This window comes from Staurois parvus, unplaced genomic scaffold, assembly GCF_062004578.1.
Source record: "Staurois parvus isolate SC_StPar_1 unplaced genomic scaffold, SC_StPar_1.0 ptg000848l, whole genome shotgun sequence".
NCBI lineage: Eukaryota > Metazoa > Chordata > Amphibia > Anura > Ranidae > Staurois > Staurois parvus.
This window is the reverse complement of record NW_028318644.1, coordinates 113,807-139,690: the sequence shown is the minus strand read 5'-3', so window position 1 is coordinate 139,690 and position 25,884 is coordinate 113,807. Positions and strand designations below refer to the sequence as shown.

The following is a 25,884-nucleotide window of genomic DNA, read 5'->3' as shown; positions in this document are numbered from 1 at the left end:
GGGGACTTTCACAAGGAGTGGACTGAGGCTGGAGTCAGCGCATCAAGAGCCACCACACAGATGGATCCTGGACATGGGTTTCAAATGTCGTATTCCTCTTGCCAAGCCGCTCCTGAACAACAAACAACGTCAGAAGCGTCTTACCTGGGCTAAAGAAAAACAGACCTGGTCTGTGCTCAGTGGTCCAAAGTCCTCTTTTCTGATGAGAGCAACTTTTGCATCTCATTTGGAAACCAAGGACCCTGAGTATGGAGGAAGAATGGAGAGGCCCAAGGACCCCGAGTATGGAGGAAGAATGGAGAGGCCCAAGGACCCCGAGTATGGAGGAAGAATGGAGAGGCCCAAGGACCCCGAGTATGGAGGAAGAATGGAGAGGCCCAAGGACCCCGAGTATGGAGGAAGAATGGAGAGGCCCACGGACCCCGAGTATGGAGGAAGAATGGAGAGGAACAAGGACCCGGAGTATGGAGGAAGAATGGAGAGGCACAAGGACCCCGAGTATGGAGGAAAAATGGAGAGGCCCAAGGACCCCGAGTATGGAGGAAGAATGGAGAGGCCCAAGGACCCCGAGTATGGAGGAAGAATGGAGAGGCACTAGGACCCCGAGTGTGGAGGAAGAATGGAGAGGCACAAGGACCCCGAGTGTGGAGGAAGAATGGAGAGGCCCAAGGACCCCGAGTATGGAGGAAGAATGGAGAGGCCCAAGGACCCCGAGTATGGAGGAAGAATGGAGAGGCACTAGGACCCCGAGTATGGAGGAAGAATGGAGAGGCACAAGGACCCCGAGTATGGAGGAAGAATGGAGAGGCACAAGGACCCCGAGTGTGGAGGAAGAATGGAGAGGCACAAGGACCCCGAGTATGGAGGAAGAATGGAGAGGCACAAGGACCCCGAGTATGGAGGAAGAATGGAGGGGCCCAAGGACCCCGAGTGTGGAGGAAGAATGGAGAGGCACACACTGCAAGATGCTTGAAGTCCAATGTGAAGTTTCCACAGTCTGTGTTGATTTGGGGAGCCATGTCATCTGCTGGTGTTGGTCCACTGTGCTTCATTAAGTCCAAGGTCACCGCAGCCGTCTACCAGGAGATTTTGGAGCACTTCATGCTTCCTTCCGCAGACGAGCTTTATGTGGATGCTGACTTCATTTTCCAGCAGGACTTGGCTCCGCCCACACTGCCAAAAGAACCAAAACCTGGTTCAACTTGCCTGACCTGAACCCCATAGAGAATCTATGGGGCATAGCCAAGAGAAAGATGAGAGACATGAGACCGAACAATGCAGAAGAGCTGAAGGCCGCTATTGAAGCATCCTGGTCTTCCATAACACCTCAGCAGTGCCACAGGCTGATAGCTTCCATGCCACGCCGCATTGAGGCAGTAATTGCTGCAAAAGGGGCCCCAACCAAGTACTGAGTACATATGCAGCTTCTACTTTTCAGAGGTGCGATATTGTTCTATGCACAATCCGTGTTTTATTGATTGCATGGAATATTCTAATTTTCTGAGATTGTGGATTTGGGGTTTTCATGAGCTGTAAGCCATAATCATCACAATGATGACAAATCACGGCTGGAACTATCTTGCTTTGCATGGAATGAGTCTCATATATTTGTTTCACCTTTTAAGTTGCTGCACTGAAATAAATGAACTTTTGCAGCATATTCTAATTTTTCCAGTTTCACTTGTATATGAAAATGGGTGACTTCCCACCTACAAAGAGCGCACCTCTATATGTGAACCATCACACCTGGATATTCTGGCAGGGGTGCCTCTGTTCAGTGCTGTAAAAGTTTGTGGAGTCAGATCTGCAGGCCACCTACACATTAAAGCTGCCTATGACATTTGTAGGCCTGTTTTATTGTCCTGGGAAGCACACCCTTATGACTTACTAGGGAGGACTAACTGGCTCCTGAATGTGGCTTTATTTTGTTCGGCAATTATATGGCGCAGAGTTGTGGTATTAATGTCTATTTTATAAAAACTCACAAGCCTAAATCAGACGACTCTGTGATTAAAATGTGAATATTGTAACAGCAAGCACGTTAACCTGTTATTATCCATGAAACTCTACCAGGCCTCATCAATGCATAGGAGACCAGCCTTGGATAGACAGCAATGTATTGAACAGCAGTATGAGTCCCATGAGAGCCCTCTTGGCTTCCAGACCATGCAGGAGGAATTGCCAGAGATGTCGTTTCACTCCAGGTGTCTGTTTTCAGGTTGTCTAGACCCTGTTACTTACCTTTGCCTGATACCCTTGGATTTCATCACTTGCTTAATCTAAACTTGGATTAGTTGTTAACTACATCTGCAATGTTGAATACTCGGCTCTTGTTATCCCTACCAGTGACTTGTTCTACTTAACTCAACTGACAACTTATTAGTCCACAGCTTACCTTCACTGGGAGCAACCTCCTGTTGAAGTCCAGTAATTCTGCTTGTCAGGAGATCCATCACTGGAGTCCAGGGGCACCAAAGTATAGTGCAAAGATATATGGATTCCTCAAACAATAGCTGCTGAAGGTCAAGGGCTCCGCAGTGGTTGTCATCAAGCGTTGAGACCCGATACTTACAAGTCACAGATGGTGGAGAAATTGCAGAAGTTGATAGGTGAAAAGCAGCGATAATCAGCAGAGAGAAGAAATCACAGGAGATGGGTATTGTACAGTGGTCACAAGTGGTGGAGCAGAAATTGAAGAAGATGGATGGTGAACAGTAGCAACAGGTGGTGGAGAAGGAATTGCAGGAGATGGGTGATGGGTGGTGGGCAGCGGCCACAGGTGGTGAAGCAGTCACAGGAGATGGGTGGGCAGCAGCCACAGGTGGTGAAGGGATCGCAGGAGATGGGTGGGGGAGCAGCAGCCACAGGTGGTGCAGGAGGAATCGCAGGAGATGGGTGGTGGTAAGCGGCCACAGGTGGTGAAGGGATCGCAGGAGATGGGTGGCGGACAAAGGCCACAGGTGGTGGAGGAGGAATCGCAGGAGATGGGTGGTGGGAAGCGGCCACAGGTGGTGAAGGGATTGCAGGAGATGGGTGGCGGGCAAAGGCCACAGGATGTGGAGAAAGATTTGCAGGAGATTGGTGGTGGGCAAAGGCCATAGGTGGTGGGGGAGGAATTGCAGGAGATGAGTGGTGAACAGCGGCCACGGGTGGTGGAGAAGGAATCGCAGGAGATGGGTGGTGGGCAGCGGCCACAGGTAGTGGAGAAGGAATTGCAGGAGATGGTTGGTGGGCAGTGGTCATAGTTGGTGAAGGAGGAATCGCAGGAGATGGGTGGTGGGCAGCAGACACCGGAGGTGGAGAAGGAATTGCAGGAGATGAGTGGTGGGTAGCGGCCGCCAGTGGTGGAGAAAGAATCGCAGGAGATGGGTGGTGGGTAGCGGCCGCCAGTGGTGGAGAAAGAATCGCAGGAGATAGGTGTTGAACACTAATTACAAGTGGAGGATGTATGACAGATGTGTGGTGGACATCAGTCACAGATGAGAAAGTGATTGCAGAAGATGGGTGGGAAACAGTAGATACAACTGGTGGAGAAGGAATCATAGAAGATAGGTGGTGCACAGAAGTGACAGGTTCTGCAGCAGTGACAACCTAAATAAGACCGCTTCATCCCTTAAAAACTATTCATATATAAAATATTTCTAAGGAACACATTTTTTTTTACACGTTAAAACTCATTAGAATTACTCCAAAACCCATTATCTGGTATCAAACAGTTCTCAACATATTCAATACAGATCCATTCCCTACCCTGGATGAAGTGCAAAATTCTACATACCTCAAAGGTTAGAGATTTGCTGAACTCTACTAATTGTTACTGAATTTCAGCTTCAAGTCGCTCTGTAAAAATGTTCATTTCTCAGTAAAGCTGAATAGCATTCACTGTATTCAAAGAGAAAAGTGCATCTCAAAACTGTTCAGTAAAGCCATAGATAGTCATTAACAATGGTCATCCTCCATCTAAAGTGGTTGATAATCTCTTTCATTTGTTGTTGTGTTAGGAGAACGTAAACTCTTACCCAGCAATTCTGCCATACATGGAGTGAAATATATGGTGAAGAATCTGTCAGAATGTGCAGCTTGTTTCAGGACCATACAGTCAGGTCCATAAATATTGGGACATCGACACAATTCTAACATTTTTGGCTCTATACACCACAATGTATTTGAAATGAAACAAACAAGATGTGCTTTAACTGCAGACTGTCAGCTTTAATTTGAGGGTATTTACATCTAAATCAGGTGAACGGTGTAGGAATTACAACAGTTTGCATATGTGCCTCCCACTTGTTAAGGGACCAAAAGTAATGGGACAGAATAATAATCATAAACCAAACTTTCACTTTTTAATACTTGGTTACAAATCCTTTGCAGTCAATGACAGCTTGAAGTGTGGAACGCATAGACATCACCAGACGCTGGGTTTCATCCCTGGTGATGCTCTGCCAGGCCTTTACTACAACTGTCTTCAGTTCCTGCTTGTTCTTGGGGCATTTTCCCTTCAGTTCTGTCTTCAGCAAGTGAAATGCTCCATCGGATTCAGGTCAGGTGATTGGCCATTGCAGAACATTCCACTTCTTTGGTGGCTTTTGCAGTCTGCTTTGGGTCATTGTCCATCTGCACTGTGAAGCGTCCAATGAGTTGTGAAGCATTTGGCTGAATATGAGCAGATAATATCCCCGAAACACTTCACAATTCATCCGGCTGCTTCTGTCAGCAGTCACATCATCAATACATACAAGAGAAGCAGTTCCATTGGCAGCCATACATGCCCACGCCATGACACTACCACCACCATGATCACTGACGAGGTGGTATGCTGAGGACCATGAGCAGTTCCTTCTCCATACTCTTCTCTTCCCATCACTCTGGTACAAGTTGATGTCGGTCTCATCTGTCCATAGGATGTTGTTCCAGAACTGTGAAGGCTTTTTTACATGTCGTTTGGCAAACTCTAATCTGGCCTTCCTGTGTTTGAGGCTCACCAATGGTTTCCATCTTGTGGTGAACCCTCTGTATTCACTCTGGTGAAGTCTTCTTTTGATTGGTGACTTTGACACACATACACCGACCTCCTGGAGAGTGTTCTTGATCTGGCCAACTGTTGTGAAGGCTGTTTTCTTCACCAGGGAAAGAATTCTTCGCTCATCCACCACAGTTGTTTTCCGTGGTCTTCCGGATCTTTTGGTGTTGCTGAGCTCAACGGTGCGTTCCTTCTTTTTAAGAATCTTCCAAACAGTTGTTTTGGCCACGCCTCATGTTTTTGCTATCTCTCTGATTGGTTTGTTTTGTTTTTTCAGCCTAATGATGGCTTCACTGATAGTGACAGCTCTTTGGATCTCATCTTGAGAGTTGACAGCAACAGATTCCAAATGCAAATAGCACACTTGAAATGAACTCTGGACCTTTTATCTGCTCATTGTAATTGGGATAATGAGGGAATAACACACACCTGGCCATGGAAAGCTGAGAAGCCAATTGTCCCATTACTTTTGGTCCCTTAACAAGTGGGAGGCACATATGCAAACTGTTGTCATTCCTACACTGTTCACCTGATTTGGACGTAAATACCCTTAAATTAAAGCTGACAGTCTGCAGTTAAAGCACATCTTGTTTGTTTCATTTCAAATCCATCGTGGTGTATAGAGCCAAAAATGTTAGAATTGTGTCGATGTCCCAATATTTATGGACCGGACTGTATCCTTCATGGCACTGATTCCACCCTCTGCATAAAATATCTCCAAAGTCTGGAAGATAGATCCCTCACTAGATGCCTCCTATGAGTGGTCTACAATCTCTTGTAGATACAGCAGCCTATTTGAGAAATGCACATAATATCTAGAGAACATAAGACTACCAACCCAGACTCGGGCCACAGTGCCTAACACTTAGAGGAAGACGTCACAATTCTTGTGTGTCTGGTGTCTTACTCTATGGCATGGCTGTATACTCCATATTGACACCAAACAGTGGCACCCACTGAACAATGTTATTCTGTAGAGTGACATGAGACGCAGCCCTCATTTTGAGCTGTTCTTTTTCCTATTTGATCCACAGAGTGAGCTGGGACTCCCTTCTCACTTCTTCTGGAGAAAAAGAGGGGTTCCTGGGGGGAAGAAAGAAGGGTCTGCCAGCGTTCACTGAGGATTGAATGGGGATATTGCCATCTTCCAGCACGTCCTCGGATCTGCACTATGGTACCAACATTCTACATTCAACTCCTAAAGGTGAACTAGAGACAAGATATGCAGAAGAAAGGTCATAATACACAAGAACGCCATGATTGGGAACCAGCTGCCCCTCACATCCAAAGTGCTCTTAGGTTTTGTTCCTTTAGTCAGTGGCTGCCACTGTCAGCTACATGAACATAGACATTCCATGCTTGTTCTCAACATTTTGTTGTGGAAATAAAACTTTAGAAAATGTAGAATTTTTAAGATGCTCTCCTTTAAGATTGAAGAATTCCACAGGAGGTACATACACGAGACGTGTCCAGAATCCTCTAGGTACATTACAGAGCTCTGAATGTGACATTTTGGTTTCATGTTGGGAAACAACACAAAAGCAAGCAATCTGTGATGAGATGATGACCTGTCTATGGAAGGAGGTCCTGAGATATCTCTGGTAAGATGATGACCTGTCTATGGAAGGGCTCCACTGCAGGAGGTCCTGAGATATCTCTGGTAAGATGATGACCTGTCTATGGAAGGGCTCCACTGCAGGAGGTCCTGAGATATCTCTGGTAAGATGATGACCTGTCCATGGAAGGGCTCCACTGCAGGAGGTCCTGAGATATCGCTGGTAAGATGATGAGCTGTCTATGGAAGGGTTCCACTGCAGGAGGTCCTGAGATATCTCTAGTAAGATGATGAGCTGTCTATGGAAGGGATCCACTGCAGGAGGTCCTGAGATACCTCTAGTAAGATGATGAGCTGTCTATGGAAGGGATCCACTGCAGGAGGTCCTGAGATATCTCCGGTAAGATGATGACCTGTCTCTGGAGGTGCTCCACTGCAGGACGTTCTGAGGCAACTTTGGTAGGACGAGGACCTGTCTATAGATGAGGGGATCCACTGCAAGAGGTTCTAATATATCTCTGGTAAGATCACCGGTAAGAAGATGACCTGTGTATGGTGGTGCTCCACTGCAGGAGGTCCTGAGGTATCTCCGGTAAGATGTCCTGTCTGTGAAAGTGCTCCATTGCAGGAGGTCTTGAGGTATCTCTGGTAAGATGATGACCTGTCTATAGAACTGCTACACTGCAGGAGATCCTGAGATATCTCTGGTAAGATAATGACCTGTCTATGGAGGTCCTAAGCTACATCAATCTGCAATCATCTTCATCAGTTTAGATGAACAACGATCACATGATCCTCTATTTGTAGTTATTTCATATTATGAGAGAATGACTAGTATAGGGCCACACGGAGTTAGGAGTTTTAGGGAGGAATGTAAATGAAGTAAATGTATGCACGCTCGGATGGCGGTTTCTGGCATTTTTTCAAGTCGATACAAACTCTATTAAAGATGAATGCTGGTCTATAAATAAACGGCAGAAATAAACGATCTCACACAGATCCTGCAGGCAACCAAGCCCTGCATATTAGAGGAGAATAATATATTAGATTATTATGGACATTTCAACATAAATTAACTTATCTGAGTTCATTATAAAAACAAAATCTCTTATTTTATAGACCAGCTCAAGTCCTTGGATGTGGTGGCTATTGGTCCCACCAATCTACCACGTTATGGAGATGAATAAAAGGTAGACATGCCTGAAGTCCAGCCTGGGGGACAACTATGACTCCCCCCACTTTTACAGTGTTTGGTGTAGGTAGTTTCTGATGGGATGCGTCTGGCTCTGAGAACCAGTGAGAATGGTAGTTTGCCAGATTTCATCCTCCACACAAGGGGGTCCCAAAGTGTCTGAACAAATGGCCAGTAAACTGTCCTAGGGGGGTTAGATTGAGGACAATGAGAGTGGAAAATGATCCGGCATCAGTGGTTAGTTGGAGTAAAAACACAACCCAGTGCTGGTGGTTGGTGGGAGGAAAAAAATGAATTAGCACCTGTGGTTAGTGGGAGGAGGAATCATGCCCCATTGTTGGTCTATGTGGGAGGGATTGTGCTTCATTAATGGTGTTATTGGGAATAGTCACCCAAAATCTGCAGCTTGGGGACTTCTGCCACAATCCTAATCACCCCCTAATAATCACCATGCCAAAACTGGACACTTACCCTTCCTCTACCTGAACACTTACCCTTCCTCTACCTAAACACTTACCCTTCCTCTACCTGAACACTTACCCTTCCTCTACCTAAACACTTACCCTTCCTCTACCTAAACACTTACCCTTCCTCTACCTGAACACTTACCCTTCCTCTACCTGAACACTTACCCTTCCTCTACCTGAACACTTACCCTTCCTCTACCTGAACACTTACCCCAACATGTGGTCTCTATATATTATTGTTGTAGTTAATGATTTGCCTGGTGTTTCGCATTTAGTATTACAACGTAATTATTAGGAATCACACAGTTCAGTCCAGCTGAAGAAAGGTCTTCTATAAAATGGGGGATGAGAACTGCGCCCGGATCTTCTCATAGCGCTGCAACTCCTGCTGGGACACGGATGGTTGAAGACGACCAGCGGCCTGTAGTAAATGCTCCATACGCAGAACCAGCTCCGTGGAATGCTCCTTGGCACCTACGAGAAGTAAAAACATAACCCGCACTTCGGTCACCTGATCCCAAGGGTCAAAGATAGCACATCACAATGACAAGAAGGTGGAAAAGGTCCCACGGACTGTAGACTGTAAAACACTTTATTACAAATTGGTAGAAATTGCACTCACATTTCAGGAGACATATAAAGGCACATCTTAGATGTATGGCTATCTTCCAGGGTGGGTGTGAGCACACTGTGGATGTAGATCATGCAGAGGCTGGATCTGGAGCAGGCTTTGGGGCCTGAATTCAGGTCGTCTCGGAGCATGTGCACCAGCTGCGGGGGCAAGCTCCTTTCTCAAGCTTTCTGAAGCTTGAGAAAGGAGCGCATGCCCCAGAAACATCGTCGCATTACTTCTGATCACATGGTCAAGGTGAACGCTGCAGTCCATCTGCATTCCACCACATCCTGCGGAGTTCATCTGGCCTCTGTCCATGCTACAACCTAACCTGGACTAAGCTTTTGCAGCCCCACAGCCTGCTCCAGATCCAGCCTCTGCATGATCTACATCCGCAGTGTGCCCACACCTGCCCTGGAAGATAGCCATACATCGAAGATGTGCCTGTGTACGTCTCCTGAAATGTGAGTGCAATTTCTACCAATTTGTAATAAAGTCTTTTACAGTCTACACTCTGTGGCGCCTTTTCCACCTTCTTGTTACATGTTTATCTGGAGATCTGCTTCTGCTCCATGTTGGCAAGGCCAGCCTTGAAGAGTACATTGCTCTGGAAACACAGAAAATCCTCCACGGACTCAGCAGTGGATTTCTCTTCCAGCTTCCCCCTTCATCCCTTCTTCTTTTCTACCTAAGTGGAACTATGGACTAAACAGAGGACATTCTTTGCGTCAACACTGTTCCATGAATATCACAATGAGCCTTTCTGTCTTAAGAAATAACCAATCATGTAACCCAGAAGCTATTTTTATCTTTCTATTCCCATATAATGACCTACAAACTTGTAAGAAGAAGGCTGCAGTTCCCACAATGACCTCCTCATCTGACCTTTACCATTCCATGTGACCTCCATCCACTTTGACTTCACCATGACTTGTCCTATCAACTTTAATCTGATCTCTGCCATCCACTGTGACCTCTTCAGGAGCTTTACCATGTCCACTTTATCTCCCTCATCTACCATGGCTTCTCTACCTTAGCCCTCCTCATTTACCATGGCTTCTCCACCTTTCCTCCATCATCTACCACAGCCTCTCCACCTTTCCTCCATCATCTGCCACAGACTCTCCATCTTATCCTCTTCATCTACCATTGCTTCTCCAGAGCCCTCCTCATCTACCATTGCTTCTCCACCTTAGCCCTCCTCATTTACCATGGCCTCTTCACCTTATCCTCCTCATCTACCATGGCCTCTTCACCTTATCCTCCTCCTCTACCATGGCCTCTTCACCTTATCCTCATCTACCATGGCCTCTTCACCTTATCCTCCTCATCTACCATGGCCTCTTCACCTTATCCTCCTCCTCTACCATGGCCTCTTCACCTTATCCTCATCTACCATGGCCTCTTCACCTTATCCTCCTCATCTACCATGGCTTCTTCACCTTATCCTCTTCATCTACCATGGCTTCTTCACCTTATCCTCCTCATCTACTATGGCCTCTTCACCTTATCCTCCTCCTCTACCATGGCCTCTTCACCTTATCCTCATCTACCATGGCCTCTTCACCTTATCCTCCTCATCTACCATGGCTTCTTCACCTTATCCTCCTCCTCTACCATGGCTTCTTCACCTTATCCTCCTCATCTACTATGGCCTCTTCATCTTATCCCTCCGCATCTATCATGTCCCCTCACCCTCATCTACCATGGCCTCTTCACCTTATCCTCCTCATCTACCATGGCCTCTTCATCTTATCTCTCCGCATCTACCATGTCCCCTCACCCTCATCTACCATGGCTTCTTCACCTTATCCTCATCTACCATGGCCTCTCCACCTTATCCTCCTCATCTACTATGGCCTCTCCACCTTATCCTCCTCATCCACCATGGCCTCTCCACCTTATCCTCCTCATCTACCATGGCCTCTCCACTTTATCCTCCTCATCTACCATGGCCTCTCCACTTTATCCTCCTCATATACCATGGCCTCTCCACTTTATCCTCCTCATCTACCACAGACTCTCCATCTTATCCTCCTCATCTACCATGGCCTCTCCACCTTATCCTCCTCATCTACCATGGCCTCTCCACCTTATCCTCCTCATCTACCATGGCCTCTCCACCTTATCCTCCTCATCTACCATGGCCTCTCCACCTTATCCTCCTCATCTACCATGGCCTCTCCACCTTATCCTCCTCATCTACCATGGCCTCTCCACTTTATCCTCCTCATCTACCACAGACTCTCCATCTTATCCTCATCTACCATGGCCTCTCCACCTTATCCTCCTCATATACCATGGCCTCTCCAACTGGCCTTCGCCATGTAATGTGACCTCATCAATGACTTACTGAGACGTCTTTATATAAATTCCATGTCACATACACCACCATAATGATGTACAGTGCGTTCATAAAGTATTCAGACCCTCTTCACTTTTTCATTGTTGTTACGTTGCAGCCTGATACTAAGGTTGTTTTAATTCAGTTTTTGTTCTTATTAATCTACACTCAGTACCCCATAATGACAACGTGAAAACTGAATTTTAGAAATATCTGTGAATGTATTAAAAAGCAAAAACTGAAACCTCACATTGGCAAAAGTATTCAGACCCGTTACTCAGTACTTTGTTAAAGCCCCTTTGGCACAATTCCAGCCTTGAGTCTTTTTGGGGATGAGACCAAAAGCTTTGCACCCCTGGATTGAGGGATTGTCTGCCATTCTTTGCTCAGTCAGGTTGGATGGGGCCGTTGATGGACAGCCATTTGCACATCTCACCAGATATGTTCAATAGGGTTGAAGTCAGGGCTTTGGCTGGGCCACTCCAGGACATTCACAGAGTTGTCTCTAAGCCATTCCTGTGTTGTCTTGGCTGTGTGCTTAGGATGGTTGTTTTGTTGGAAGGTTGAAGCTTCGGCCCAGTCTGAGGTCCTGAACGCTATGGAACTGGTTTTCATTGAGGATATCTCTGTACTTTGCTCCATTCACCTTTCCCTCAACCCTGACCAATCTACCAGTCCCACCCCCAGCCCCACAGTATGATGCTGCCACCACCATGCTTCACTGTAGGGATGGTATTGGGCAGGTGATGAGCAGAGCCTGGTTTCCTCCAGACATAACATTTAGAATTGAGGCCAGACAGTTCAATCTTGGTTTCATCAGATCAGATGTCAGGGATCCCTCCGTGCAGCTGTGCCTCGGGCCGCGGCAAAGCGAGTGCGCATGCGCAGGAGCACGCTGGCGCGCATGAGCCGAAGCGTGCGAGTGTGCGCGCATGCGCAGTAGCGTACACATCACCGCAAGGCGGGCTATTTAAACCTGCAATAGAGTGTAATCAATGCCTTCTGGTCTATAACGTTGTGCACTCCATAACCTGATTCTGTTGCCTGTAGCCTGATCTGACTAAGAAAGAACTCCGCCTACACCGACCCCGGCTATCCGCTTGCCTACTCCCTTGTACTTGAGTTGCTTGTTTCATCTTGACCCAGCTTGTCTGACTCTGCTGTACTTACTTACCTGCTGCTGCACCCACAGTCCTGCACCCGGCCTGCATCCTGGTCACCGCCATACCTGCCTGCTGCCGCATCCACGCTCCCGTGTCTGTTCCCAGCCTGCATCCTGATTGCCGCCATACCTGCCTGCTGCTGCACCTATGTTCCTGCATCCACACCTGGCCTGCATCCGGATCTCCTGGGTCTTCACCTACCTGCCGCCAGCTCCAGACCTACCCGGCACGCGTGCCACTCCTGGCTCTGCGCCCTCTGTTCCCACTATCAGGGGCTCCGAGCGGGAGTAGTAAGAGGACGCCTCCTCTCCACGTCAGGCTCCCCAACTAGGTACGTGACACCAGAGAATCTGCTTTCTCACACTCAGAATCCTTCATCCTTCAGGTGCTTTTTTGCAAACTCCAAACAGGCTTTCAAGGCTTCAGTCTGGCCACTCTGCCAAAAAGCCCAGATGGGTGGAGGGCTGCAGTGATGGTTGTCCTTCTAGGAACTTTGTCCCATCTCCACACAGGATCTCTGGAGCTCAGTCAGAGTGACCACTGGGGTCTGGGCCACCTCTCTTACTAAGGCCCTTCTCCCCTGATTGCTCAGTTTGGTTGGATGGAAGAGTCCTGGTTACGCCAAACTTCTTCCATTTCAGAACTATGGAGGCCATTGTGCTGCTGGGAACCTTCAGTGCAGCAGAACATTTTTTGTTGCCTTCCCCAGATCTGTGCCTTGCAATAATCCTGTCTCTGAGCTCTGCAGGCAGTTCCTTTGACCTCAGTATACAAACATACGATGCAGCGCTGAGAGGTATTAAATAAATGATTGTTAAGGTGCAGCATCAGAAATGAAGTCCTACATATATCCCATATGGTGCAACGTGACAATGGTGATATATTCAATATGAAGATAGTGACTTCCGTGGCTGTCGTGGCTTGTGGAGGATAAATGTATAATGCACTAACCAGATAGCACAAATAATTGTGCGTTGGAGTATATAAGACCTACTGCACGGTGCTCAGGATTTGGGAACTCTGCATCTCTTTTGATAAAGTGTTATGACACGAAACGCGTTCGGGAGTTGCCCCCAATCACTCTGCACCCGCCGCATGGCCCTATTCATGTATAGACAGCCATATTGGATTTCTGTCATGTAAGTGTTTCTCTGCTTTTTGTATTTCTTCTTTGATATTACCCTATTTTGATCATTAAAATACTACACTATTGGAGTTTTCTCTCTTCTGGGCTCATTTTTTGGCCTCTCTGAGCCCCCTTCCCCTAAGGTGCTTTTTTACATTGGATCCGTGCTTCAATGTGGGATCCCCCTGGTGGCCAAGACCGATACTGCTGGATACTGCTGAACCTGGTCTGCTTGATGTGGTGATATGGGAGAGAGGTAACCTGTCCTGGATGGATGACACCTGGGGGCTAATCCCTGCCTGACGACGTCATCCCTATGCAGAGTTCCCAAATCCTGAGCACCGCGGAGCAGGTCTTATATACTCCAACGCACAATTATTTGTGCTATCTGGTTAGTGCATTATACATTTATCCTCCACAAGCCACGACAGCCACGGAAGTCACTATCTTCATACTGAATATATCACCATTGTCACGTTGCACCATATGGGATATGTAGGACTTCATTTTTGATGCTACACCTTAACAATCATTTATTTAATACCTCTCAGTGCTGCATCGTGTGTTTGTATACTGAGGTCATATTGGAGGACTTGGAGGTTTTTCCTCCTTGATGTTGGCGGCTTTCCATTTTTCTATCACCCAACACTCATATATTAGTATCATTTCTGAGTTCCTTGGACCTCGTGGCTTTTGCTGATACAGTATGCATTTGTCAGCTGTGAGACCTTTTATAGAGAGATGTGGCCTTTCCAAATCCTGTCCAATCAATGTAATTCACCACAAGTGGCCTCCAATCAGGGTGTAGAAACATCTCGGCAACCATCAAGAGAAACGGGAGGCACCGGAGTTAACTTCAGCTGTGGTTGCAAAGGGTCTGAATATTTATGCCGATGTGATATTTCATTTTATTTCTTTTTAATAAATTCACAGACATTTCTACAATTCTGTTGTCACGTTGTCATTATGGGTACGGAGTGTAGATTATTGAGAAAAGAATGAACATAAAACAACTTCAGTATCAGGAACATTGGGAATGGTGAAGGGGGTCTGAATACTTTCTGAATGCATAGTATGTGGCACATAAGAGCTGTAATTCTCACTTTTTTTTTCATAGAACGTCCTTCTAAGCCAAAATAGAAAGATAAATCAATAGATGACTAAACAGCAACATTTTACAGCAGTTTTTCAAGCAATATTCGCTCAATCCACAAATATCCTCCGCAGGACTACATTTTGCATCACAAGACACCTTAATCTGATAGCCAACATCATTCAACCTACTTCCTCTGAGCCCAGGTCATCCTGGACCCACACTGAATTGTGACTAGACAGTGAAAGGAAATGCAGTAGTGATAAGCTCATCTTTCTATCACTGTGCTCTCTCCTCCTATCAGCATGCTTCCTGTCAGCACATGAACTGATTGACTGCTCCTTCTTCCTCTCATGCCCCAATGAACAAGGACTGCAAGATACCAGGTTCAATTCAGGCACACTGGTTGTATTTAACAAATACCTCTATAAAAACTACATATAGATAGATCATCCAGAAAACACTGAAAATAATCCAGGAACCTGTGTTAAATGTCATTGGCGTGCCCTGCCTCAGCCTCTACTCACCTTCCTGAAGGCGTTGAACCTTCTCTTTAATGGCGGTCATCATGGCGTCTGCACACAGAGCGTAGAGGTCAGCTCCAGTCAGGGCAGGCGGACAATACTCCAATACAAGAGACAACTCCACTGCTGGGTCCAGACAGAACCTAAAAGAGAGGAAACGGAGATCAGATCACCAAAGCAGCAGCATGCCCGGAGACAACCATCACTCTGCTGATCCTCATCAAGGTGATCGTAGAAAACTGAGGAGGATTATGGGGCCCCAACTCTGGCTATCACGATTCCACATTTTACCGGATGACTCTAGAAGGAAACCGGTCAACAGTCAAAACACCATCATCCTCTAACCCAGCCTTTCTCAACCAGGGTGCCCAGGCATCATGGGGTGCCTTGAGGTTTCTCCAGGGGTTCCTTGGCAAAATGTCTAAAAATTGCCCAAAACCTTTTAGTTACACAAAGTCACAGGTTTCCATTGTGCACCATTACGACCTTCTAAGCCGCCGGCATCCTGACAACCAATGACATCAATTGATAAGAAGGATGTCGGTTGTCTGCACAGAATCCTGGTTTGATCCTCCCCCGCCCCTCTTCATCAGTGCTAGAGTCACATTAGCTCAGTGATGGAGAAAAACTGAGGGAGAAGAGAAACATTGGAATACTAGTCAGTACCAGTGTGCAAAAGTGTATTTGCTTTGGAAGAATAAATCACCTCTAATGTTGGGTGTCCTACATGTGTGGGTGTTGCTGCGTTGCATAAAACTATTAAAAATGTTTTCACATTTTAGAACGGGGTGCCCCGGGATTGTCCATAATTTTAAAGGGCGCCTTGATTGAAAACAGGTTGAGAAACGCTGCTCTAACCTGCTTCTTCTCTGATCCTGGGCAGAGAGAAAATGGCGGCTCGGACTTTGGGGCTCCACTCTATGCTGCGTGCCACCTTTGAGCCATCAACTCATACACTGGTGTGTGCCCGGACCACTCTTCTGCAGACACGGCTCTTGATGACTTCATCTCACACAGATTTCAGTTTGCTATGGAGACTTGACACCCTCCACATGAGATGCGAGTCCTCCTGTCCAACGATAGTGCCCTTAGGGGGAATCTTTTTGGAAAGGGGATTGGCAGGAAGATGGGGCTAAGTGTCGAAGGGGGCTGGAATTTAGGTCTAAGTGGATGAAGTCATGAATAAAGGCGGAGTCATATGGGACGGTGAAGAGCCAACAAGAACCTTGTACTGCCAGTTCTGGTGACACAGCCATTCCCAGACATTAAACTGATTCTGATCAGCCTTCAGTCATAAAAACACTGAAAACGGACAATTTGTGTGTGTGGGCAACGTCCTGAGGGCAGGGAAGGATCGCCTATCCCCGGAGATCCCGGATATGAAGACATAAGAAAGGGAACTCACTTGCGTGTTATGGCTTCCAGGACCCGAAGCTGGGACTCTCGATGATCACTAATACCGACATAAACTAATTTATCAAACCTGCAAGACAAGAGAGAAGATCATGAATGTCTGAGATTCCCAGAATGCTCTGCAGCACAAGACATGTCATAGTGGACACTGTGCCCCGTGTACCACATAAACCCCAACAAATCTGTACATCATGTAAAACAAGATATGCAGCGCTAATAAAGTTATTAAGAACAAATGGAAAATCAGAACATGAATAGCACAATAACATAAGTGAAAGCTTATCGCTGATCACACCGGGAGAGCTGGAGGTCGCACACACCGGGGGTCGGAGCTTGTACCGGAGAGGGGGGATCGGAGGAGGAGATCGGACAGGTAAACACCGCTTGGTTTTCAGGCAGAAGGCTCCTGTAATATTTCACATTAAGGGTTTCCCTGCGCTGTTCCTGGGGCTCCACCAAGGACTTCGGCGTACAGCATTCCACCTATAGGACCGGTAAGGATGAGCAAAGTCAAATTCTGCAGAATGACAAGTGCCAGTCTGTGATGGCTGCTGGTGGTAGTAGCACGCCCTTTCGACTTGCAACTTCATGACTGTCAAAGCCCGCTTTTGAAGGTTCCTGTTGGTTTGGAGTGATGTGTGATTACCCCCTCCCCCGCTGATGATTTTTCTAGTGGATGACTTAGGAATATACCTGGATAGATGACATCTGGTGGCCATCCTGCAGATGACATCCTCCTAATATCACAAGTCCAGAGCACCAGGAGCGGGTCTTAATTGCTCCATGCGCATTTTATGCGCTATCTGGTTAGTGCACTATTTGTACAATCGCGAGATCACAAGAGTCACGATTATCTCTGACCATGGATTATTTGGACAATTGCACCTATCACTTTATCTCACCATGCAATATGGACTGAGTTTTTTCACTTATGTTATTGTGCTATTCATGTTCTGATTTTCCATTTGTTCTTAATAACTTTATTAGCGCTGCATATCTTGTTTTACATGTTCTCATTGGGTTCCAAAGGTTACCTTTTACATGTTCTCATTGGGTTCCAAAGGTTACCTTTTACATGTTCTCATTGGGTTCCAAAGGTTACCTTTTACATGTTCTCATTGGGTTCCAAAGGTTACCTTTTACATGTTCTCATTGGGTTCCAAAGGTTACCTTTTACATGTTCTCATTGGGTTCCAAAGGTTACCTTTTACATGTTCTCATTGGGTTCCAAAGGTTACCTTTTACATGTTCTCATTGGGTTCCAAAGGTTACCTTTTACATGTTCTCATTGGGTTCCAAAGGTTACCTTTTACATGTTCTCATTGGGTTCCAAAGGTTACCTTTTACATGTTCTCATTGGGTTCCAAAGGTTACCTTTTACATGTTCTCATTGGGTTCCAAAGGTTACCTTTTACATGTTCTCATTGGGTTCCAAAGGTTACCTTTTACATGTTCTCATTGGGTTCCAAAGGTTACCTTTTACATGTTCTCATTGGGTTCCAAAGGTTACCTTTTATGCTAGCTGCTTTATTCCTACGTTCCCAGCACTCAATTATCAACTTATACAAATCTGTACATCACATCACACAGTGTGAATGGGCTCATTATCAACTGCCATTTATTAGACGATGTTGTGCCGCCATTGAGGGATATGAATGGATCTTCATTAATATTCAGCTGTGCCAAAAAAGTCTCCCTCCTCTGGCAGAAATGGTGACATTTTGGCATTGAATTGTCTTCTATTGAAGGATAGCGATGATATGACCCCATTTATGATCACATAGTCCTTTGGCTCCGTTTCAAAACCTAATGATAACAGAAATCCCCCAAATGGCCCGGGTCAGGAGTCTCCGCCCTGGATCAGAAGTCTCCACCCTTGGATCAGAAGTCTCCACCCCCCAGATCAGAAGTCTCCACCCCCTGGAATGTTTGGCCTTGGTACAGACACACAAGGGGACACGCACAGGGTACAATGTCAATTAAAGGGTAATTTCCCACATCTGTGGCTTCTTATATTACAATCAGTGTCTGTGTATAAATAGTTGGTGTGTTCACTGTCACGTGGCTGCACTGAGCAGATGAGATACTGAGCCATGGGGAGCAGAAAAGAACTTCAAAAGACCTGCATAACAAGGTAATGTAATATTATAAAGATGGAAAAGGATATAAAAAGATGTATAAAGCCTTGAATATGCCAGTCAGTGCTGTTCAGACACTTATTAAGAAGTGGAAAGTTCGGGGATCTCTTGCCACCAAGCCAAGGTCAGGTAGACCAAGAACGATGGCAGCCACATCTGCGAGAAGAATTGTTTGGGATTCAAAGAAAACCCCCACAGGTAACCTCAGGAGAAATACAGGCTGCTCTGGCAAAAGATGGCATGGTTGTTTCAAAGAGCAAAATATGACAATACTTGAATAAAAGCTGAGCTGCATGGCCGAGTTTCCAGAAAGAAGCATTTACTGAGCCAAAGCCACAAAACAGCTCGGTTACAATATGGCCGACAACACACGGACACGCCTCACAGCTTTTGCCACTCTGTAATCTGGAGTGATGAGACCAAAATAGAGCTTTATGGTCACAACCGTAAGTGCTATGTATGGGGATGGGGCAACAACAAGGATACCATCCCACTGTGAAGCATGGTGGTGGCTCACTGATGGTATGGGGGGGGTGTGAGCGCTAAAGGCACGGGGAGTCTTGTGATAATTGATGGCAGGATGAATGCAGCATGTTATCAGGACATAATGGAGACAATCTGCATTCTTCTGCAGGAAAGCTGCCCATGGGAGGCTCCTGGACTTTCCAGCAGGACAATGACCCTGAGCACAAGGCCAAGCTGACCCTCCAGGGGTTACAGCAGAAAAAAGGTGAAGGTTCTGGAGTGGCCTTCACAGTCTCCTGACTTTCATAATATCGAGTCGCTCTGGGGAGATCTCCAAAGACTTTGCATGACCTGGAGGCATTGTGCCGAGATGAATGGGCGGCTCTGCCACCAGCAAGAATTCGGGGGCCTCGTAGACAACTAGGGTTAGGGTTAGACAACCATTACAGAAGACGATTAGGAACTAAGGGGGTGCAGACCAGGGGCGGACTGACCATTTGGAAACTCGGGCACTGCCCTAGGGCCCGGGGTCAGTAGGGGGCCCCATGAGATGTCCCTGGTACCTTTTTCATAGGCTTTTTTTAGTTTGGGCAAGGACACAAGGGCCCCATGATCCCCTATTGCCCGGGGGCCCCATGAGTTGTCAGTCCGCCCCTGGTGCAGACTACTGAACAGGAGGCGTGTCATTGGTTGACTTGATGCCATGTTCTGTTTTATGATTGGACCATTCTGCTATCACCTCCAGTTACAGAATAGGAATCCCTTAAGAAATACAAGAAATGGGTTTGCCGGCTCCATCGTGTTTTCTACAAATGGTCCATCCCGTATATTACTGATTCTCCAAGTGTGGGGGGAGGGGAACCTTTCATGACAACTGTGAATCTAAAGCGAAGCGTTCATTTTATTTTGGAGAAGAGGAGGACTAAACCAGCTGCCGGTTGTTTCTCCTCATCTGTATCTCATTAGGGAAATTTTGCTTCCTGTCCTGTAGACTCACCAGGAAGTGAGAGAACATCTCTCCACCAGGAAGTGAGAGGACTCACCAGGAAGTGAGAGGACATCTCTCCACCAGGAAGTGAGAGGACATCTCTCCACCAGGAAGTGAGAGGACTCACCAGGAAGTGAGAGGACTCATCAGGAAGTGAGAGGACATCTCTCCACCAGGAAGTGAGAGGACTCACCAGGAAGTGAGAGGACATCTCTCCACCAGGAAGTGAGAGGACATCTCTCCACCAGGAAGTGAGAGGACATCTCTCCACCAGGAAGTGAGAGGACATCTCTCCACCAGGAAGTGAGAGGACATCTCTCCACCAGGAAGTGAGAGGACTCATCAGGAAGTGAGAGGACATCACTCTGCCAGGAAGTGAGAGGACTCACCAGGAAGTGAGAGGACATCTCTCCACCAGGAAGTGAGAGGCCTCACCAGGAAGTGAGAGGACATCACTCCGCCAGGAAGTGAGATGACTCACCAGGAAGTGAGAGGACATCACTCTGCCAGGAAGTGAGAGGACTCACCAGGAAGTGAGAGGACATCTCTCCACCAGGAAGTGAGAGGACATCACTCTGCCAGGAAGTGAGAGGACTCACCAGGAAGTGAGAGGACATCTCTCCACCAGGAAGTGAGAGGACTCACCAGGAAGTGAGAGGACATCTCTCCACCAGGAAGTGAGAGGACATCACTCCGCCAGGAAGTGAGATGACTCACCAGGAAGTGAGAGGACATCACTCTGCCAGGAAGTGAGAGGACTCACCAGAAAGTGAGAGGACATCTCTCCACCAGGAAGTGAGAGGACATCACTCTGCCAGGAAGTGAGAGAACATCTCTCCACCAGGAAGTGAGAGGACTCACCAGGAAGTGAGAGAACATCTCTCCACCAGGAAGTGAGAGGACTCACCAGGAAGTGAGAGGACATCTCTCCTCCAGGAAGTGAGAGGACATCACTCTGCCAGGAAGTGAGAGGACTCACCAGGAAGTGAGAGGACATCTCTCCACCAGGAAGTGAGAGGACATCACTCTGCCAGGAAGTGAGAGGACTCACCAGGAAGTGAGAGGACATCTCTCCACCAGGAAGTGAGAGGACTCACCAGGAAGTGAGAGGACATCTCTCCACCAGGAAGTGAGAGGACATCACTCCGCCAGGAAGTGAGATGACTCACCAGGAAGTGAGAGGACATCACTCTGCCAGGAAGTGAGAGGACTCACCAGAAAGTGAGAGGACATCTCTCCACCAGGAAGTGAGAGGACATCACTCTGCCAGGAAGTGAGAGAACATCTCTCCACCAGGAAGTGAGAGGACTCACCAGGAAGTGAGAGGACATCTCTCCTCCAGGAAGTGAGAGGACTCACCAGGAAGTGAGAGGACATCACTCTGCCAGGAAGTGAGAGGACTCACCAGAAAGTGAGAGGACATCTCTCCACCAGGAAGTGAGAGGACATCACTCTGCCAGGAAGTGAGAGGACTCACCAGAAAGTGAGAGGACATCTCTCCACCAGGAAGTGAGAGGACTCACCAGGAAGTGAGAGGACATTACTCTGCCAGGAAGTGAGAGGACTCACCAGGAAGTGAGAGGACATCTCTCCACCAGGAAGTGAGAGAACATCTCTCCACCAGGAAGTGAGAGGACTCACCAGGAAGTGAGAGGACATCTCTCCTCCAGGAAGTGAGAGGACTCACCAGGAAGTGAGAGGACATCACTCCACCAGGAAGTGAGAGGACTCACCAGGAAGTGAGATGACTCACCAGGAAGTGAGAGGACATCACTCTGCCAGGAAGTGAGAGGCCTCACCAGGAAGTGAGAGGACATCTCTCCTCCAGGAAGTGAGAGGACTCACCAGGAAGTGAGAGGACATCACTCTTCCAGGAAGTGAGAGGACTCACCAGGAAGTGAGAGGACATCACTCTTCCAGGAAGTGAGAGGACTCACCAGAAAGTGAGAGGACATCTCTCCACCAGGAAGTGAGAGGACATCACTCTGCCAAGAAGTGAGAGGACTCACCAGAAAGTGAGAGGACATCTCTCCACCAGGAAGTGAGAGGACTCACCAGGAAGTGAGAGGACATCTCTCCACCAGGAAGTGAGAGGACTCACCAGGAAGTGAGATGACTCACCAGGAAGTGAGAGGACATCACTCTGCCAGGAAGTGAGAGGACTCACCAGGAAGTGAGAGGACATATCTCCTCCAGGAAGTGAGAGGACTCACCAGGAAGTGAGAGGACATCACTCTGCCAGGAAGTGAGAGGACTCACCAGAAAGTGAGTGGACATCTCTCCACCAGGAAGTGAGAGGACATCACTCTGCCAGGAAGTGAGAGGACTCACCAGGAAGTGAGAGGACATATCTCCTCCAGGAAGTGAGAGGACTCACCAGGAAGTGAGAGGACATCACTCTGCCAGGAAGTGAGAGGACTCACCAGAAAGTGAGAGGACATCTCTCCACCAGGAAGTGAGAGGACATCACTCTGCCAGGAAGTGAGAGGACATCACTCTGCCAGGAAGTGAGAGGACTCACCAGAAAGTGAGAGGACATCTCTCCACCAGGAAGTGAGAGGACTCACCAGGAAGTGAGAGGACATCACTCTGCCAGGAAGTGAGAGGACTCACCAGGAAGTGAGAGGACATCTCTCCACCAGAAAGTGAGAGAACATCTCTCCACCAGGAAGTGAGAGGACTCACCAGGAAGTGAGAGGACATCTCTCCTCCAGGAAGTGAGAGGACTCACCAGGAAGTGAGAGGACATCACTCTGCCAGGAAGTGAGAGGACTCACCAGAAAGTGAGAGGACATCTCTCCACCAGGAAGTGAGAGGACATCACTCTGCCAGGAAGTGAGAGGACTCACCAGAAAGTGAGAGGACATCTCTCCACCAGGAAGTGAGAGGACTCACCAGGAAGTGAGAGGACATCACTCCGCCAGGAAGTGAGAGGACTCACCAGGAAGTGAGAGGACATCTCTCCACCAGGAAGTGAGAGGACTCACCAGGAAGTGAGAGGACATCTCTCCACCAGGAAGTGACAGGACTCACCAAGAAGTGAGAGGACATCTCTCTACCAGGAAGTGAGAGGACATCACTCCGCCAGGAAGTGAGATGACTCACCAGGAAGTGAGAGGACATCTCTCCACAAGGAAGTGAGAGGACTCACCAGGAAGTGAGAGGACATCTCTCCACCAGGAAATGAGAGGACATCTCTCCACCAGGAAGTGAAAGGACTCACCAGGAAGTGAGAGGACATCTCTCCACCAGGAAGTGAGAGGACTCACCAGGAAGTGAGAGGACTCACCAGGAAGTGAGAGGACATCACAGGAACAAGTATCCCCATTGGGAGATTTACCTTCTATTCCTGTTTTGGTGACAACCCAAAATGAAAACATTACCCTCCCTTTCCTTACTGGTGGCAATGGTGATCAGGACAACCAGAGGGTGGACTGAGGACACAGAAGGCCGAGCCCCCCATATGGGGGTAATGTGTTACTGAAAGGGAACTTTTCCTTTAAAACTGGAAACAGCACCGGCAGGAGAAATCGGTCGTCTAGTTTCAGGGTGGTGCATGAAGAGGAGCTGAAATGGTGTCCTTCCAATTGGGAGTAATACGAGTTTCCCTCAAGGATGAGAATCTGCAGCTGATGGTTCTGAAGTCACTAAGGCCACGGGCAAACCGATATAGAACCCTAACCATATATACCCCCCCCCCGTCTTTAAGATATACCCCCAGTTCAGAAATCTCTCCCCCATCCCCAGTATATTACACCCTCAGGAGACATGCCGCCCACCCGCAGATATTGTCCGATGACAGACATTTAGGTGACAGCGTGATATAAATGATCAGAAGAGAACCATAGAGCTGATCCTGGAGAATGGACAAGGATTGGGAACGTGTCATCGGGTTCAACATATTGATTGAAGTATAAAATGGTGACAAATAGTTCTGTCCAATGAGGCCGTCCTATTGGTTGTGTGCAGAATCAGCATATTGTATCCCGTGTCCCCGCAGATCCGAAGACCTTTCCTCTGTGCAGAATCAGCATATTGTATCCCGTTTCCCTGCAGATCCGAAGACCTTCCTCTGTGCAGAATCAGCATATTGTATCCCGTGTCCCCGCAGATCCGAAGACCTTTCCTCTGTGCAGAATCAGCATATTGTATCCCGTGTCCCCGCAGATCCGAAGACGTTTCCTCTGTGCAGAATCAGCATATTGTATCCCGTGTCCCCGCAGGTCCGAAGACCTCTCCTCTGTGCAGAATCAGCATATTGTATCCCGTGTCCCCGCAGGTCCGAAGACCTCTCCTCTGTGCAGAATCAGCATATTGTATCCCGTGTCCCTGCAGATCCGAAGACGTTTCCTCTGTGCAGAATCAGCATATTGTATCCTGTGTCCCCGCAGATCCGAAGACCTTTTCTCTGTGCAGAATCAGCATATTGTATCCTGTGTCCCCGCAGGTCCGAAGACCTTTCCTTTTACACGGGCGTTCCGTTTGTTTCATCAGTCTTTACATTCTCTTCCAAAAGACGGACTGTTTGTTTCCTTACATTCATTTTTCGTCCGTTTTCTTCATGGAACAACAATAGGCATCTGATCCGATTCAAAAAACGTAAGTTGAAGGATACGGGGCCCTACTGATCTATGGGGCCCTACTGACCTACGGGGCCTTACTGATCTATGGGGCCTTACTGATCTACCGGATCCTACTGATCTACGGGGCCTTACTGATCTACGGGGCCTTACTGATCTATGGGGCCCTGCTGATCTATGGGGCCCTACTGATCTACGGGGCCTTGCCGACCTACGGGGCCTTGCCGACCTACGGGACCCTGCTGATCTACGGGGCCCTGCTGATCTACGGGGCCCTGCTGATCTACGAGGCCCTGCTGACCTACGGGGCCTTGCTGACCTACGGGGCACTGCTGATCTACGGGGCACTGCTGATCTACGGGGCACTGCTGATCTACGGGGCCCTGCTGATCTACGGGGCCCTGCTGATCTACGGGGCCCTGCTGATCTACGGGGCCTTACTGATCGGAGTGCTCCACACTATGTCAGGTCCAAGTGGCTGCAAGTGGTCAGGTGTGAGAATTACAGGAATCCGGATCAGCAAAAACGAGAGATTCCCTCACCTCCCGGGTCGCAGCAGAGCCGAGTCCAGGAGATCGGGGCGATTGGTGGCTCCAATCACAAAGACATCATTGGAGGAGTGCAACCCATCCATCTCTGCCAGCAGCTGGGACACCACCCTGCAAAACAAATCCGGGGACACTGAGCACCCCCACATCACACTGAGCACCCCCACATCACACTGAGCACCCCCACATCACACTGAGCACCCCACATGACACTGAGCACCCACACATCACACTGAGCACCCACACATCACACTGAGCACCCCCACATCACACTGAGCACCCCCACATCACACTGAGCACCCACACATCACACTGAGCACCCACATGACACTGAGCACCCACACATCACACTGAGCACCCCCCACATCACACTGAGCACCCACACATCACACTGAGCACCCCCACATGACACTGAGCACCCCACATGACACTGAGCACCCCACATCACACTGAGCACCCCACATGACACTGAGCACCACCACATCACACTGAGCACTCCACATCACACTGAGCACCCCACATGACACTGAGCACCCACACATCACACTGAGCACCCCCACATCACACTGAGCACCCCACATGACACTGAGCACCCCCACATCACACTGAGCACCCCCACATGACACTGAGCACCCCCACATGACACTGAGCA

The 25,884-nt window shown here is 48.0% G+C and overlaps 1 protein-coding gene across 1 annotated transcript in view; it reads right to left on the bottom strand.

The window, feature by feature from the left end:
• Positions 1-7,577: 7,577 nt before the first annotated feature.
• The window catches only part of PEX6 (peroxisomal biogenesis factor 6), a gene marked incomplete at its 5' end in the record, with an annotated part of 131,663 nt that continues 113,356 nt past the window's right edge, over positions 7,578-25,884 (bottom strand). Inside the window, 4 exon segments of the mRNA XM_089655551.1 lie at positions 7,578-8,711; positions 15,104-15,243; positions 16,506-16,583; positions 25,227-25,343. Of these exon segments, the coding sequence (XP_089511677.1) occupies positions 8,569-8,711; positions 15,104-15,243; positions 16,506-16,583; positions 25,227-25,343 (478 nt within the window).